Source organism: Mobula hypostoma, chromosome 10 (genome assembly GCF_963921235.1).
Source record: "Mobula hypostoma chromosome 10, sMobHyp1.1, whole genome shotgun sequence".
NCBI classification, from domain to species: Eukaryota; Metazoa; Chordata; class Chondrichthyes; order Myliobatiformes; family Myliobatidae; genus Mobula; species Mobula hypostoma.
Window position 1 is genome coordinate 2,023,319 of NC_086106.1, and position 17,458 is coordinate 2,040,776.

At 46.6% G+C, this 17,458-nt stretch overlaps 1 protein-coding gene across 2 annotated transcripts in view; it reads right to left on the reverse strand.

Moving 5' to 3' along the window:
• Positions 1–1,437: 1,437 nt before the first annotated feature.
• The window catches only part of chp2 (calcineurin-like EF-hand protein 2), a 28,084-nt gene continuing 12,063 nt past the window's right edge, over positions 1,438–17,458 (reverse strand). The window contains exons 3-7 of one of the 2 annotated variants that reach the window (XM_063059878.1): positions 11,405–11,485; positions 8,913–9,037; positions 7,885–7,946; positions 6,589–6,711; positions 1,440–3,100 (exon numbers count right to left, since the gene is read on the reverse strand). In XM_063059878.1, coding sequence (XP_062915948.1) covers positions 3,047–3,100; positions 6,589–6,711; positions 7,885–7,946; positions 8,913–9,037; positions 11,405–11,485 — 445 coding nt within the window. In that variant the 3' untranslated portion in view covers positions 1,440–3,046. Of the gene's footprint in view, positions 3,101–6,588; positions 6,712–7,884; positions 7,947–8,912; positions 9,038–11,404; positions 11,486–17,458 lie in introns of both variants that reach the window. The other variant, XM_063059879.1, reaches the window with a different exon arrangement.

Sequence of the window (17,458 nt, forward strand, 5' to 3'; positions counted from 1 at the left end):
TTTCCCAGCCAGGGCTTGGACCATCTATGGTGGAGTTCTGCTGCTTGTACCGACTACAAAGTTCTCAGCAGATACTTGCCCAGGCGACATGGATGGGAAGGGTATGGAGGGCTTTGGAGCGGGTGCATGTCAATGGGACTAAGCAGTTGCAAAGGTTTGGCACAGACTGGATGGACCGAAGGGCCTATTTGTGCTCTATGATTCCATGATTGGGTGCCACAGTAACGTAGAGGTTAGCGCAACACTATTATAGCTTGGGGCTTCAGAGTACAGAGTTCATTTCCAGCATCTTCTGTAAGAAGTTTGTACATTTATCACTGTCCATCCGAAGAGTTGTTTCATTTATTACAAACCTATCAGGCTGTGTGGAATTGAACAACAAATGTAGTCAGAAATATCTGAAACGTTAAGTTTACTTGACTCAGTGCTGAGATGTTTGGGAGTGTTTCAGTGCCCAGTTGCTTCCAAGGCAGCAGAGAATTCAGGGGTATCCTGACAACTGGAGACTTTGTTGGTGGGGAGATTCACTGGGAAAGTCGAGAGGCAGGAAGCATCCATTTCCCATCACCCGCCAGCCAGGACGTGCCCTCTTCTCATTGCTACCGTCGGGAAGGAGGTACAGGAGTCTGAAGGCACACACTCAGGAATGGCTTCTTCCCCTCCACTATCAGATTTCTGAATGGACATTGAACCCGTGATCGCTACCTCACCATTTTGTTTTGAACGACATATGCAGTGGTCTGAATCTGATTCCGAAACTGAACAGGCAGCTGGGATTCTGGAGCCAACTCTGGGACGCCTGCTGGGGTTCGGGAGAGGGGGAGATAAAGGTAAAGCTGAGTAGAGAAGGGAAAGGAATGAGAGGAGGAGAGAGTGAAAGAGGGAGACGGAGAGAGAGAGTGCGCGCAAGGGAGAGAGAAAAGAAAGCGAGGGGGAGGGAGGGGGAGAGGGGGAGGGAGGGAGAGAGAGAGAGAGAGAGAGAGAGAGTGCTAAGTAGGTAGATAGAAAGCAAGTGAAATATGTGAAAGTAACTGGCAGCCACAGTTAGCTCTGTTTCTCTCTCTCCACAGATACTGCCTGACATGCTGAGTGTTTATCTTGAAATTTCAGAATCTGCAGTATTCTAAATTTTCAAGCACAATGTAAAGTCATAGAGACATAGAGTCAAAGATCACTACAGCATGTCCCATCTAGTCTGTGCTGAACCACTAATCTTCCTAGTCCCATCGACCTGCGCCCAGACCATAGCCCTTCATCCCCCTCCCATCAACATACCTCTCCAAATTTCTCTTAAATATTGAAATCGGCCCTGCATCCACCATCTGCACTGGCAGCTTGTCCTACACTCTCACCACCCTCTGAGTGAAGAAATTCCCCCTCATGTTCCCCTTAAACATTCCACCTTTCCACCCTGCTTAGTACTTATTATTTCGGTAATATTGGAGTAATATTGCAGATATGTTGTTTGATTAAGCGATCTTTATTGCTTAAATAGTTCATTACGGGTTATATGTAAAAGCACGTAAATGGCATTCGTCATTACATCACCACATCATACATCATCTTAAGTTAAAAAATAAATTGTTTCATTCTCCAGGGCACCCGTCTTTTTCTTGCAATTAGATTTACGTATTGGAGTTACACACTCTTAACCCGTGACTTTTAGTTCTGGTCTCAGCCAGCCTCAGTGGAAAAAGCCTGCTTGCATTTACCCTATCTATACCTCTCATCATTTTGTATACCCTGTAGACAGGTGACCAAAACTGCACACAAAACTCCAAATTAGGCCTCCCTGACATCTTATACAATTTCAACGTTGGTGGATCTGTTGGAGAGAATTAGAGGATTTTCTTTTCAAAGCACAGCAAACGTTGGGGGATTAGGAGAGACCCAGGCACTTAAAAGGTAGGAGAACTCTACAGGGTGGGACTAGTCAGGATGGCATAAAATCAATGGGCTGAATGGCCTCCCTGGATTATAGATGCCAGTAACCCACTGATTAACCATCTGCAGCTCCACTGGCTTCATTGTAGGGAGGTGGGTTCATTAGGTGCAGGATCCTACAGGAGATCACCCTCCCCTTCTGACACCCTCTGGTGGCGCCCCAACTTAATGAGTTTTCAAACACCAGTGGATTCTTCCTCCTTGCTGAAGTGAGATTCTGTCCTTGGTAGACACACAGAAGCAGATCCTTGGTAGTGTATGTGGTTAAATGTGGGACTCCCAAACACCAGTGGACAGAGGGAGCAGAAAGTTTGCCTCCTCGACCCCAGGGCAGAAATTTCCCAGCTCCTGAATGGTCCTGAGGTCAAGATGGCACCCGTGAACTATGGCAATGTTCACTACGCTACAAACAATACTTTTAAATATACCTCTTTTGAATTACTCTCACTTCAATCTGTGGCATGTAGTTTCCCTCTAAGCAATGTATTTTTAAATCTACTTAATTACGGATTTCACAATCAATGGACCCTTTAAGCGGATGCAGGTTCATCGCCATGGCTGGAAGCAGGCAGGGGGGAATGGTGGCGAACGACTTCATGCCAGGCTGAAATGCAGAGGAATGAAGCCCCCTCACCCAGCATCTTGTTAGGAAATGTGCAGTTGCTGGAGAATGAAACTGAGGACCTGAGGGTGAGATTGCTGTATGAGAGGGATATGAGAGATTGTTGTATTCTATGTCAGAGTGAGACATGGCTTTCTGCCGGCACGCTAGTGATCAGAATAGAAGGCTTCTCAGTTTACAGAAAGATCCAAACTGCTAATTCGGAAAAGGCAAAAGAAGAACAAATCTCAGGGTTGTGTATGGTAACATGTATGTACTTTGATAATAAATTTACTTTGAACTTTGAAATCCTGGAAAGGAAGGAAGGGTGGAGGGTGAGGGGAAGAAATGGCTCGAGCCTTAAGATATAAATTTTGATGAGGAAGGCTATCACACGCAGAACAGACAGTTTATGTTTTCAATCCGGTAACCAGACTCGAAACCCAGTGGGTGGATCATAGGAGGAGCTCCCAGGGGTTCCTTGTCACAGTCCCCTGGATCTCACCGAAGGAATCGAATGCTCATCTTGTGCTCCACGTTAACATTCTCAAGGCTCTGTGAGGCAGAAACAGAGAGACGTCATGGCGTTTGCTCAGAACGAAACTGAAGTCAAGCCAAATGTATTATCATCTGCACAAGTACGGTGAAGTTCATGTATCAGACCATGAAGCACCAAGTCAGGATCAGGTCAGAACAGATTCATTTATTCATCTCGTATACCTGGGTGGCCGGGTGGAGATACGACTCTACCAAAGGAGGTGTAAGGCACTTCTTCCCTCCGCTAGCCTGCAGGTCACCCTTGGGCAAGATGTAGCACCTCCTGGGCAATCCACCCTCCCACCCCAGTGCTTCCCCCCACCCCCCCCCCAGATCAGGGTCACATGAAGCCATGGGAGCAGGTGGTGGATGGTCGTATGAGCAGCCGGTGCAGATCACAAGTCCTGGTTGTTCATCCCAGTTTGGCAAAAGAATAAATCAAGGAAGGTAGTGCACCCGTGGCTGACAAGAGAAATTAGGGATAGTATCAATTCCAAAGAAGAAGCATACAAATTAGCCAGAGAAAGTGGCTCACCTGAGGACTGGGAGAAATTCAGAGTTCAGCAGAGGAGGACAAAGGGCTTAATTAGGAAGGGGAAAAAGATTATGAGAGAAAACTGGCAGGGAACATAAAAACTGACTGTAAAAGCTTTTATAGATATGTGAAAAGAAAAAGATTGGTTCAGACAAATGTAGGTCCCCTGCAGACAGAAACACGTGAATTGATTATGGGGAGCAAGGACATGGCAGACCAATTGAATAACTACTTTGATTCTGTTTTCACTAAGGAGGACATAAATAATCTTCCGGAAATAGTAGGGGACAGAGGGTCCAGTGAGATGGAGGAACTGAGGGAAATACATGTTAGTAGGGAAGTGGTGTTAGGTAAATTGAAGGGATTGAAGGCAGATAAATCCCCAGGGCCAGATGGTCTGCATCCTAGAGTGCTTAAGGAAGTAGCCCAAGAAATAGTGGATGCATTAGTGATAATTTTTCAAAACTCTTTAGATTCTGGACTAGTTCCTGAGGATTGGAGGGTGGCTAATGTAACCCCACTTTTTAAAAAAGGAGGGAGAGAGAAACCAGGGAATTATAGACCGGTTAGCCTAACATCGGTGGTGGGGAAACTGCTGGAGTCAGTTATCAAAGATGTGATAACAGCACATTTGGAAAGCGGTGAAATCATCGGACAAAGTCAGCATGGATTTGTGAAAGGAAAATCATGTCTGACGAATCTCATAGAATTTTTTGAGGATGTAACTAGTAGAGTGGATAGGGGAGAACCAGTGGGGATGTGGTATATTTGGATTTTCAAAAGGCTTTTTGACAAGGTCCCACACAGGAGATTAGTGTGCAAACTTAAAGCACACAGTATTGGGGGTAAGTTATTGATGTGGATGGAGAATTGGTTAGCAGACAGGAAGCAAAGAGTGGGAATAAACGGGACCTTTTCAGAATGGCAGGCAGTGACTAGTGGGGTACCGCAAGGCTCAGTGCTGGGACCCCAGTTGTTTACAATATATATTAATGACTTGAATGAGGGAAATAAATGCAGCATCTCCAAGTTTGCGGATGACATGAAGCTGGGCGGCAGTGTTAGCTCTGAGGAGAATGTTAAGAGGATGCAGGGTGACTTGGATAGGTTAGGTGAGTGGGCAAATTCATGGCAGATGCAATTTAATGTGGATAAATGTGAAGTTATCCACTTTGGTGGCAAAAACAGGAAAACAGATTATTATCTGAATGCTGGCCCATTTGGAAAAGGGGAGGTGCAACGAGACCTGGGTGTCATTATACACCAGTCATTGAAAGTGGGCATGCAGGTACAGCAGGCGGTGAAAAAGACGAATGGTATGCTGGCATTTATAGCGAGAGGATTTGAGTACAGGAGCAGGGAGGTACTACTGCAGTTGTACAAGGCCTTGGTGAGACCACACCTGGAGTATTGTGTGCAGTTTTGGTCCCCTAATCTGAGGAAAGACATTCTTGCCATAGAGGGAGTACAAAGAAGGTTCACCAGATTGATTCCTGGGATGGCAGGACTTTCATATGATGAAAGACTGGATGAACTAGGCTTATACTCGTTGGAATTTAGAAGATTGAGGGGGGATCTGATTGAAACGTATAAAATCCTAAAGGGATTGGACAGGCTAGATGCAGGAAGATTGTTCCCGATGTTGGGGAAGTCCAGAACGAGGGGTCACAGTTTGAGGATAAAGGGGAAGCCTTTTAGGACCGAGATTAGGAAAAACTTCTTCACACAGAGAGTGATGAATCTGTGGAATTCTCTGCCACAGGGAACAGTAGAGGCCAGTTCATTGGCTATATTTAAAAGGGAGTTAGATATGGCCCTTGTGGCTAAAGGGATCAGGGGGTATGGAGGGAAGGCTGGTACAGGTTCTGAGTTGGATGATCAGCCATGATCATACTGAATGGCAGTGCAGGCTCGATGGGCTGAATGGCCTACTCCTGCACCTATTTTCTATGTTTTTATGGTTATGTGACCACTGACACCAGGCAGACAATCTCTGAAGAGCATTGATAATGGCTGGGGTCACCCGTCTTGTAAAGACACTGTCCAGAAGATGGCAATGGCAAACCACTGGCTCAGGGTGGAGGAGATCTGCTCAGGGGTAAAGTTAGGAACGGCACAGTAGAGTATGTGGTGATTCATGTTACACTTTACTGTGCCGGAGATCAGAGCTGAATGTGTGCTGTTTTCTGCCAGGAGTTTATACCTTCTCCCAGTGACTACGTGGGTTTCCTCTCACGCTTCAAAGACGTATAGATTAGGGTCAGTAAGCTGTGGCCACACTATTTGGCACCAGAGAATGGTGACACTTGTGGGTTCTCCCCAGCACATCCTCGAACTGTGTTGGTTATTAATGCGAACAACATATTTCACTGTATGTTTTGATGTACAGGCGACAAATCTAATCTTTAAAAAACTTCATCTTTAGAACCCAGCTCCCTCCCGACCCAGGTCCAGCCAATCCCGAACCTCACCTGGCCTGGCCTTGGCCTATCCTGGACATGCTCAGCCTTGGCGAATCCTGAACCAGCCTGGCCCAGACCTAGCCAATCCTGACACACCAGGCTTTGCTGATGCCAATCCTGAACCAGCCCAACTTCGGCCAATCCAAATGCAGCCTGGCCTTAGCCAGTTCAAATCTATTGAGTCCTGTTGGTTACCGGGGCCCAACGTGAGCCATTTTTCTTCATCACTATAGTGATCTCTCTTCCAGGCCGCGCACTGAGCTCCTGCAGACTAGTGGAACTGCCAGAAGGGTGGAAGGGTGTCATAGGGAAGTCCGAATCCAGTGGGATTTGCTGGAACATGATTAGCAGATGGATTCGAACCATCTCTCACCTCAGTCGCCACTGACACCTGCAGGTAGAGCTCCTCCCTCCCACCCACGCCGTGCCGATGGAAAGACCCACCCAGATCCCGACTGTGGGCCTGACCTCACACTGAGACCGAGAGAGAGTAGTGAGGGTGGGCGTACCTTCCTGAACTCCTCGAAAGAGATGGCACCGTCACCGTCTAGATCAGCCTCCTGGATGGTGCGGTCAATGATACTGTCCAGTTGGTCCTCCGTGACCTCTGCCTCCATCATCATGAACAGCACCTGAGGGGGAAGGACAGACACTTGGTTTTCATCTTGGCCCAGGAACCCCATTCTGGTTTAGATTCAGTTTTATTTATCAGGTGTACATCGAAACATACAGAGAAATGCGTCGTGTGTGTTAACAACCAACACAACCTCAGGACGTGCTGGGGGCGGCCCGCAAGTATTGCCACACATTCCACTGCCAAAGTCGCATGTTCACAATGTCAACAGAGCAACATGACCAACGACAATCTCTTTCTCTCTCTCTCTTTCTGTCCCACACACACTGAAATCTTTACAGACATTGTTGGAATAGACATGTTTTGTTAAGATACCATGCTCTGGGTGTTTTCTGTAGTGTTGGAGGTCACATTTTCTCAATCCCATGTTTAAACATAGAAACATTAAAAAAATCTACAGTACAATACACAGACATCCCACCCTGCAAAAACTGATTTCAGAGAGCTAGCACCATCAATTTGCGGGAGACTTCTGGGAGAGGTGGGATGTCTGCAATAGAGTAGCTCCTTAGCAGCTAGCCGACTAGTTTAAATAACGTTAGCTATGCTGATGATCGAATGACACCTGTTAAACTCACCTCAACATGTCTTTTACAGTCTTAACCCACCATGGGCAATAGAAAAGTCACTGTTGCAAACAGTGCGGCGAGCAACACTGCCATTATTTTTGACCCCTATTAGGCAGGGGTACACTTTAGTGTAGTCTGGGGTGACGTACGTTTTATATTTTCTTTTTTTTCTGGAACACTCTGCCATGGCGTGCTCTCGCTCTCTCTCTCTCGTGGTCTCGCTTGCTTGCTCTCGCTCGTTCACTCTCAAAAAAATTGATTTCCGTGATATTGTATATAATTTGCGGGCATCAGGGAGCCACTATTAATATGCGGGAGACTCCCGGATCTTCCAGGAGAGGTGGGATGTCTGCAGTACAGGCCCTCTGGCCCACAAAGCTGTGCCGAACATGTCCCTACCTTCCTTACCTTACTACCTAGGCTTTACCCATAGCCCTCTATATTTCTGAGCTCCATGTAGCCATCCAGGAGTCTCTTCAAAGACCCTATCATATCTGCCTCCACCACCATCGTCGTCAGCCCATCCACACACTCACCACTCCCTGCGTAACAAACTTACCCCTGACATCTCCTCTGTACCTAGTACCTAGTACCTAGTTTACCTGGTAGAGTTCGTCTCTCGAGATTTTCCCATCCTTGTCCTGGTCATACAGCTCAAAGGCAACTGAAATACGAAAGAGAAAAGCCGTCAATCATCTCGGCTGTGCGCCACTAAACCTTTGATTTAAACCGCTGCACCTCTTTCCCTTCCTTACCTGGATCATCCTTCGATAACCCTCCCGCAGTCCACCAATAGCACCTCCCCCCTGCCTCACCAATGCCCCTTTCTCCGACACTATTCATTCCACTCTCTGTTCCGATGTCGTGTTTTGACCTGAAACATTGCCAACTCATTCCTTCCTCCCTCTCCACTGCAGTTGCTGCTTGATCTACTAAGTCTCTCGAGCAGCTATGGTCTTGGGTGGTGGGGTGGAGATATGTCTCTACCAAAGGGGGTGTAAGGTGCTCCTTCCCTCTGCTAGCCTGCAGGTCACCCTTGGACAAGGTGTAGCACCTGCTTAGCCCCTGATCAGGGTCACGTGAAGCCATGGGGGCAGGTGGTGGACGGTCGTACGAGCAGCCGGTGCAGATCACAACTCCTGGTTATGTGACCACTGTCACTAGGCAATCTCTGACGAGTATCGATAATGGCTGGGGTCACCCGTCTGGTAAAGACACTGTCCAGAAGAAGGCAAAAACAAACCACTTCTGCAGAGAAAAAAAAAATCTGTGGAATTCATTGTTGCTGATTGCAGTGGAAGCCAAGTTATTGGGTATATTTAAAGAGGAGGTTGACAGGTTCTTGATTAGTCAGGATGTCAAAGGTTATGGGGAGAAGGCAGGAGATTAGGATTGAGAGAGATAATAAATCAGCCATGATGGAATGGTGCAGCAGACTCGATGGGCCGAGTGGCGTCATTCTGCTCCTATGGTCCTGTGGTTTGAAGGAAGGACAGTGAAAAAACAGCCCATGATAGTTGAACCTCGTTCTCTCCACTGAGGTTCTGAACTTAATCTGGTGTCCCACCACAGTAGAAGTTCCAGGCTTGTCCCTGATGGTTTGGTGAGATGTGCTACTTGCTATACTCACACTGCAGCTTGTTGTCTCGGCTATTAATTGGTTCGGGGGCCTGAGGATCTGATGACTTGACCTTTCCGATGGGCCGGAAGCACGCCAGGATGCAGACAAATGAACGGAAGTCCAGCGTATCCTTACTGGGAAGATAGAGGAAGGTGAGTTAGGGAAAGCAGCTGAGGGGATGGTGCAACGGCACTTCTCTCTAAAAGTTATTACCAAACCACACAAAGCAAGACCCCATTCACGTGCTTTAGCCCCAAAGTCTATCAGGTCACCCTCTTTGAAAATTATTCCATTGATTTCTGAATGGAATCAATGAACTTCAGTTGAATTTTGTTCGCCATATAGATTTACATGTATTAGGAATTTGCTGTGATGTGTTAGTCAGTGGGACACGCAACCAAAACAACATTCAACACTTATAAAGAGTAAAGAATTATATAAAATAAGGTTAGTGCTTGACACACGTAATTGGAATAAATTGTGCATAAATACAGATGCTGTAACGCAGACAGAAATCAGAGGGTGCGGAGGAGATTCACCAGGAGGTTGCCCTGGGTCGAAGGGCTTTCGTTACAGGGAGAGATTCGATAGGTTGGGACAGTGTTCCCTGGAGCAGCGGAGGATGAGGGGCATTAGAATCGGTTTATGATTGTCACATGTACAGAACTACAGTGGAAAGCTTGTCTTGCATACTGTTCATACAGATCAGATCATTACACAGTGAGGTAGAACAAGGTAAAACAGTAACAGAATGCAGAATAGAGTGTATCAGCTCCTGAAAAAGTGCAGTGTACGTTAACAATAAGGTACAAGATCATAACGAGGTAGATAGCCAAGAGACTATCTTATCATACAGGAGTCTGGTATCAGTGAGGTTGAATCTGGTGGTACCCACCTACACTAGCTGACCATTTTTTTGTACTATTTTTTTTCATATATGTATTTCTTATTGTCATTTATCATTTTTAATTATGTATTGCAATGTACTGCTGTAGCAAAGCAACACACTTCAACACACATACCAGTGATATTAAACCTGATTCTGATTTGGGACGTGCTTTCAGGCTTTTGTGTCTTCTGCCCAGTGGGAGAGGGGAGAAGGCAGAATGTCTGGGGAGGGTGGGGTCTTTGGTTATTCAGGCTGCTGTACTGAGGCAGTGAGAAGTGTAGGCAGAGTCCATGGAGGGGAGGCTGGATCCTGTGATGTGCTGAGCTGTGTCCACAAATTCCTTAAGGGTCACAAACAAAGGATTTGTCATGATAAGCTGTTCTTCATCAAATAGAATGCTTTCAATGTGGAGAAAAATTGGTAAGAGTTGACAATCGTGCCAAATTTCTTTAGAGAGGCACAGATGGAGTAGATATTAGGCTATAACACAATCAGATATAGGAACAGAATTAAGCCATTCAGCCCATCAAATCTGCTCTGCCATTTCATCATTTCCCTCTCAATCCCAATCTCCTGCCTCCTCCTTGCAACCTTCACATCCTGACTAATCAAGAATCTATCAACCTCTGCTTTAAATATACCCAAAGAACTGGCCTCAACAGTTGCCTGTGGCAAAGAATTCCGCAGATTCAGCACGCTCTGGCTAAAGAAATTCCTCCTCATCTCAGTTTAAAAGGATGCCCCTCTATTCTCAGTCTGTGTCCTCTGATCCTAGACTTACTCACTTGTAATATTAAGCAGCACTTTTTCCCACACTGGGGTGGTTAAAATCCACAGTGATTTCGAATTGGAATTCAGAAGAACAAGGGGTGACCTCAAAGAAATCTATTGAACGGCGAAAGACCTTGATTGAGTGGATGTGGAGGGGATGTTTCCTATGGTGGGAGAGTCTAAGACCAGAGGACACAGACTCAGAATAGGGGGCCCCTTTTTTTTAGAACAGAGCCGAGGAGGAATTTCTTTAGCCAGAGGGAGGTGAATCTGTGGAATTCATTGCCACAGGCAGCTGTGGAGGCCAAGTCTTTGTATATATTTAGGGCAGAAGTTGATAGATTCTTGAACAGTCAGGGCATGAAGGGATACAGGGAGAAGGCAGGAGATTGGGGCTGAGAGGGATAATGGATCAGCCACGATGAAATGGTGGAGCAGACTCAGTGGGTCAAATGGCCTAATTCTGCTCCCGTATCTCATGCTCTTCTGGTCTAATCGGCTTGTCCATACAAGACAGCAGATAGAGGTCCCTGGTGCTGTTCTGACTGGAGCTCTCTGAGTAGTGCTGTTCCACAGGGATCTGAACTGGGACCTCTGCGGTCTGTGATATCAGACTAGGTTGAAAATGTGGTTGGGTGTGTTAGTAAGCCCTCCTGTGCTCTCGGATATGTGATGCCAGGGGTCGGCCACACCGCGCTACTGGGATGAGTTCAGTGTTTTATGAAGCTTTAGAGTAACTTCCCAGATCCTTCACCCATCTGCTCACCTTCTCTTCACCCCCCCTCAACCAGAGTAGGAACGATATCCCCCTTCTCCACAAGCCCCAGCCTCAGCCACTCACCCATCAGGAAAGAAGGCGTTGATGATTCGCTCTCCCAGAGGATTTACCGCGAGCGCTCCGATGCGCTGGAAGTCGGACCGGCTGGAAAGCAGAAACAACCAGGATGTGCATTTGTGTGGCGCCTTATCACGGCCGGCAGGAATCCGCAAAGCACCGGACCCTCTACTCACTTCTCCCAAGTGCAGACCTTTGCTGCGTCCTCGGCCATGGGGGTTGGTTCACGCTCAAAGGTGTCACAGAGCGCAGTGGTCAACTAGTGTTTGGACTTGAAACGTGGCTCAGGGCACAGAAAGATCCTTAATCTATTACAAATAGGGATTTGGAATCTTTATCACAAACAAGAGAAAACCTGCAGATGCTGGAAATCGAAGCAATACACACAAAATGCTGGCGGAATCTTTATTATTGGTCTAACACAAGTAGATATCATTCTGATTTAATGCCTGAACCGTTGATAATTCTGCCAGTGTAGCACTCCCCCAACATCGCCCCCTAGAGTCTCAGGTCGAGTTTCTAGTCTGGAATATAGTTCATGTCTTGGTTTGGCGCCGTGTAACTTGGCATCCCTCCCTCTCCATGGGGAAGGAGGTCCCCCAGCATTGCTTTTTCTCGCACCCTGTGGTACCATCAACTCAGAGCTGTGTCAGAGGGACCCTGGCATCGTCCAGAGCAAGAGATCTGTGAAAGGTGGCACAAAGAAATACAATCTTTAAGCCTTCTTTCACCAGTCATCAGCATCTGGGGTGGAGGGGCCACTGTGCAGGATCGGAAAAACTGCAGAAGTTCGTGAACTCAGCCAGCTCCATCGTGAGCACGGGACACCCCAGCATCCAGGACATCTTCAAAAGGTGACCTCCATTGTCACAGACCCCCATCACCCAAGACGTGCCCTTTTGTCATTGCTACCATCAGGGAGAAGGTACAGGAGCCTGAAGGGACACAATCCCATTTCAGGAATGGCTTCTTCCCCTCGGCAACTGATTTCTGAACTGACAAAGAGCTCATGAACACTACCTCACTATTTTTGCTCTCTTTGTGAACTATTTACTTAATTATACTGTACTACCCTCCTTCCCTTCCCCTCTTCCCCTGCTTTTCTTTTTATTTTGGCATCTTCCAGCTTCCTTTCCAATACTGAGGAAAGGTCTCGGCTCAAGATGTCAATTGTTTATTCATTTCCATAGATGCTGCCTGACCTGCTGAGTTCCTCCAGCATTTTGTCTGTGTTCCTCTGGATTTCTATCTGCAGATCTTCTCATGTTTACATAATAAAATAATAAAGGCAACCATTAGTCTTGCGAGACCATGGATCTGCCCCTGGAAAGTCTTCACTCTCCAGGGCACAGGCCTGGGCAAGGTTGTATGGAAGACCAGCAGTTGCCCATGCTGCAAGTCTCCCCTCTCCACGACACCAATGTTGTCCAAGGGAAGGGTATTAGGACCCACACAACTTGGCACCAGTGTCATCGCAGAGCAATGTGTGATTAAGTGCCTTGCTCAAGGACACAACACGTTGCCTCGGCTGGGGCTAGAACTCACGACCTTCAGGTCGCTAGTCCAATGCCTTAACCACTTGGCCATGTGCCCACAATAATTATTATTGTAATTTATACTGTATTTTGTATATTGCCACAAAACAACAAATTTCAATGTTAATAAACAGGATTCTGATCCTGATTAATCTTCTACATTAATTGGCAGGATATAACCCATAAAAGTATTGTTGGAACGTGCACACGAAATGTTAGAGGAACTCAGCAGGTCAGGCAGCATCTACGGAGAGGAATAACGAGTCGAGACCCTTCCTCTGGACTTGCCTTGCAGTTCATGCATCCGGTGCCAGGATCCTCACCTCCCACCAGAGTTCAGTTCTTCTTGTTGTAACAATGGACTCTGTCCTCCGCGGCCAAAGCTATCTACATCTATCTTGTGTGGAGCACAAAGGTTGCGCATTGAAGATAGGAACGTGATCATAAATCTTTTTATTAAATAACGCAAAGCCGTCAGACCCTCCTGCAACATCTTGGGTGTAGGGTGGAGGGAGCACAGGAGCTCCTCTAGTGGTTAAACCAGTCACTGCAGTGGCAAACAATGTTCAAAGCTCCAAGTAAATTTATTATCAATGTTCAACCCTGAGGTTATCTTTCCTGCAGTTATTAATGGGAAATCAAGAGATACAATAGATTATGTGAAAAACTATAAATAACAAAGACTGACAGACAAGCAATGTGCAGTGGAGGACAAATTGTGCAAGTTATATATAAATAAATAATATAGAGAACTAGGTTCCAAGGTCCAATCTATTGAATTTCTTCTGAGTAAGCTGGGCTGGGAGTGGCTGTAGGGGTAGGACTTTGGAGGAAAAGAGACGACCCAGCTCACAAGCTGGGGAGCCAAGTTTTAGGGAGGGGGTAAATCTGCAGTCTGAGCACCTCACGGGTGTGTGATGGCACGGTCACGCAGTGGTTAATGCTATTGCAGTGACAGTAACCGGGTTCGATTCCTACCACTGTCTATAACGAGCTTGTGTGTTCTCCCCGTGGAATGCCAGGGTTTCCTCCAGGTGCTCTGGTTTCCTCCCACAGTCCAAAGTCCGATGAGAAGTAGATTCATTGGTCACATGGGTGTAATTGGGTGGCGCGGGGTTGTTGAACTGGAAGAGCCTGTTAATGCTCTGTATCCCTAAACAAACACATCACAACACCAACACTTCATATTTTTTCATACAACGATTAGCTTTATTTGTCGCACCTTCACCGAAACTCACAGTGAAATGAGACATTTTGTACCAACAACCGACACAATCTGAGCATTGTGCAGGGGGCGTCCCACAAATGTCGTCACGCTTCCAGCACCAACGTAACATGCCCGAAACTCAGCACCCTAACCATTCATCTTTGGGAACTGGGGGGAAACCGGAGGCTCCTGGAGGAAGTCCATGTGGTCACGGGGAAAACGTACAGACTCCTCACAGACAGTGACGGGAATTGAACACTGATCTGGCAGCTCGCGCTGTAATCGTGTTACGCTAACCGTGCCACCCCAAATGCAAATTGTTCTTGGGCCCACTATTCAGCTACTTATAAACACCAGAAGATTCGACAGATGCTGGTCGATCCAGAGCCACGTATCAGGAGTCCTGATGTAGGGTCTCGGCCCGAAACATCGACTGTTTCTCCATAGATGCTGCTGGGTTTGTTGAGTGCCTCCAGCAGTTTGTATGTATGGCTAAAGCTACTTAGCTGTGGGGGGTGTTCTGTCCCAATTGTTCCGAAACGACCAATGCCTATTGGCCTTACGAGGAAATAAGTTCACGGGTTTGGCAAGTGAGACAGAAGACATTGATTATGAATAAGTGTGTTAATCATTTATTTACAAATAGTAAAACATTTCACCAAACATCTAAGTCCCCCCAAGTTACACAGCTACAAGCCAAAGATTCAACAAACAGACACTTAGCAAAGTACGCACGTGGGGCCTGCTACATCTGCAGCATACGTTCCCAATGGTTCCGGGTGCAACCTCAGTGTGCAGACGAGTGCCCGAAGACAAAGGAGAGGTGCCCGAGACCGCACACCGGTGTTGTGACACAGAGGGAATGGCGGTAAAGAGCTGCGGCATCCTTCGAACAGCCAATCGATGACTGGCGTGGTAGAAGAGGCTTTTGACTGACAAGCAAACTAATGCCCCCCCACATGACTATTGGTCAGCTGACAACCAATCCCAAGCTGACTTTTACTAAATGGACATTCCTCTAATCAACGCCCTGAAGGCCCCTTGGGTAAACCATTTAAGTAGTCATGCTGTCGGATGTATTGAATCGAATTGACTTCATTTCTTACATCCTTCGTATCTGTGAGGAGTAAAAATCTTTACGCTACATCTCCATCTAAATGTGCAATTTATAGTAATTTATAATAAATAGTATGTACAACAGGATAGTCAATATAACATAGAAATACAATTGTATCAGTGTGAATTAATCAGTGTGATGGCCTGGTGGAAGAAGCTGTCCCGGAGTCTGTTGGTCCTGGCTTTAATGCTGTGGTACCGTTTCCCGGATGGTAGGAGCTGGAACAGTTTGTGGTTGGGGTGACTCAGGTCCCCAATGATCCTTCGGGCCCTTTTTACACACCTGTCTTTGTAAATGTCCTGAATAGTGGGAAGTTCACAAGTACAGATGTGCTGGGCTGTCCGCACCACTCTCTGCAGAGTCCTGCGATTGGGTGAGGTACAGTTCCCATACCAGGCAGTGATGCAGCCGGTCAGGACGCTCTCAATTGTGCCCACGTAGAAAGTTCTTAGGACTTGGGGACTCATGTCGAACTTCTTCAACCGTCTGAGGTGAAAGAGGCGCTATTGTGCTTTTCACACCACTCAGCTGGTGTGTACAGACCAAGTGAGGTACTTGGTTTTGTTTATGCCGAGGAACTTAAAACTGTTCACCTTCTCAACACCAGATCCATTGAGTTTTGGTTGCGTGTTTTTACTGAATAAAGAAATATTTTGAGTTTTGGTTTTGTCCTATCTCCTGGCTTCAGGTCTCATCAGTATTAATTGGCAGGAGGAGAAGATGGTGGCGCGACGCAGCGCGCGCAGTCTCTCCGGTGAAATTATATCGTATTTGTTAAATAAGGTACTGTGCACAATTCTGATTTGATGGAGACAGCCATGAGAAGCATGGAGGAACATCTGGAGAAACTCCTGAAATGCCCGGTTCTATTGTGCGATCGAGAATCTCCGGAGGGAAGGCCCCAGATCTTCAGATCTTCGGCTTCGCCTACTGTTGGTGGCCGAGGCTGGGGTCGAAGCGCTCGGCAGAGGTGGTGCTCGGTGCTCCGTGTCGGAGGGCTGGTCGGAGGCTCAAAGTTTTTGGATGACTCAGAGTCGGACTGTGGTTGGGTATGGCAGGGAGAGTTTTCTTCCTTCTCCCGTCTGCATGAGATGTGGGACTTTCGAGAGACTTTGAACTTTTTTTTACCGTGCCCATGGCCTGTTCTTCATCAAGTTACGGTATTGTTTTGCACTGTTGTAACTATATGTTATAATTATGCGGTTTTTGTCAGTTTTTCAGTCTTGGTCTGTCCTGTGTTTCTGTGATATCACACCGGAGGAATATTGTATCATTTCTTAATGCATGCATTACTAAATGACAATAAAAGAGGACTATGTGTCCTCATAATCTGAAAAAAAGCAAACACAGCACCAATGAATTATCAGCTTCATACAGCCAAAAACTGTCGTGGACTATCCCAGATGAAATGTGAAGCCCTCAGGATGAAATATTGACAGACCATTACCCCCACCCCCACCCCGCCCACTGATGCTGCTTGGCCTGCTGAGTTACTCTAGCAGATATTTTTGTTGCTGCGGATTCCAGCTACTCCGATTTCTCAATTTACTGAGATGTCCTTCATCTTCAGCCCAGGTATGTCTTCCACTGGAAGCAAAGTGGTTTAGACTGAATAGATGGTCACCACATAACAAGGTGAACCATCTTCTGACAGTCCAGCCCTGAAGGGGAGTGTGAGTCTGGGTCGAGCCGTCTCCAGCCCAGGGGAGGGGCAGCATTTGGCTCATTCACTCACAATGCCCTAGCCCAGGTGACTATTATAGAGTCGTAGAAAAGCACAGCAGAGAAACAGGCCCTTCAGCCCATCTAGTCCCTGCTGAACCATTTAAGCTGCCTACTCACTTGGACCTGCATGGGGACCATAGCTCTCTATACCCCTCCCATCCATGTAGCTATCCAATCTTCTCTTATCTAACACTTGGAAATTAAATTGGGCAAACAGGCCATATGGCCCATCTGTTCCCTAATGTCTGCCCTGCAAATAATCAGCAAGGCTAAATCTGAGGCCTCACTGAAACTCTACACAATTTGAGTATTTTATAAGATACCTTCTATATCTAAGATCAGTATTTATTTTTTGACTCTAATTTTCATTTTAGTGATTTAAATTTAGTTATCAGTGTGGGGCAGACAATTTATCAACAATGGTTTACCACTGCCAAAAATATCTGAAATATTTCTGTATCGTTGAATGATTTCTG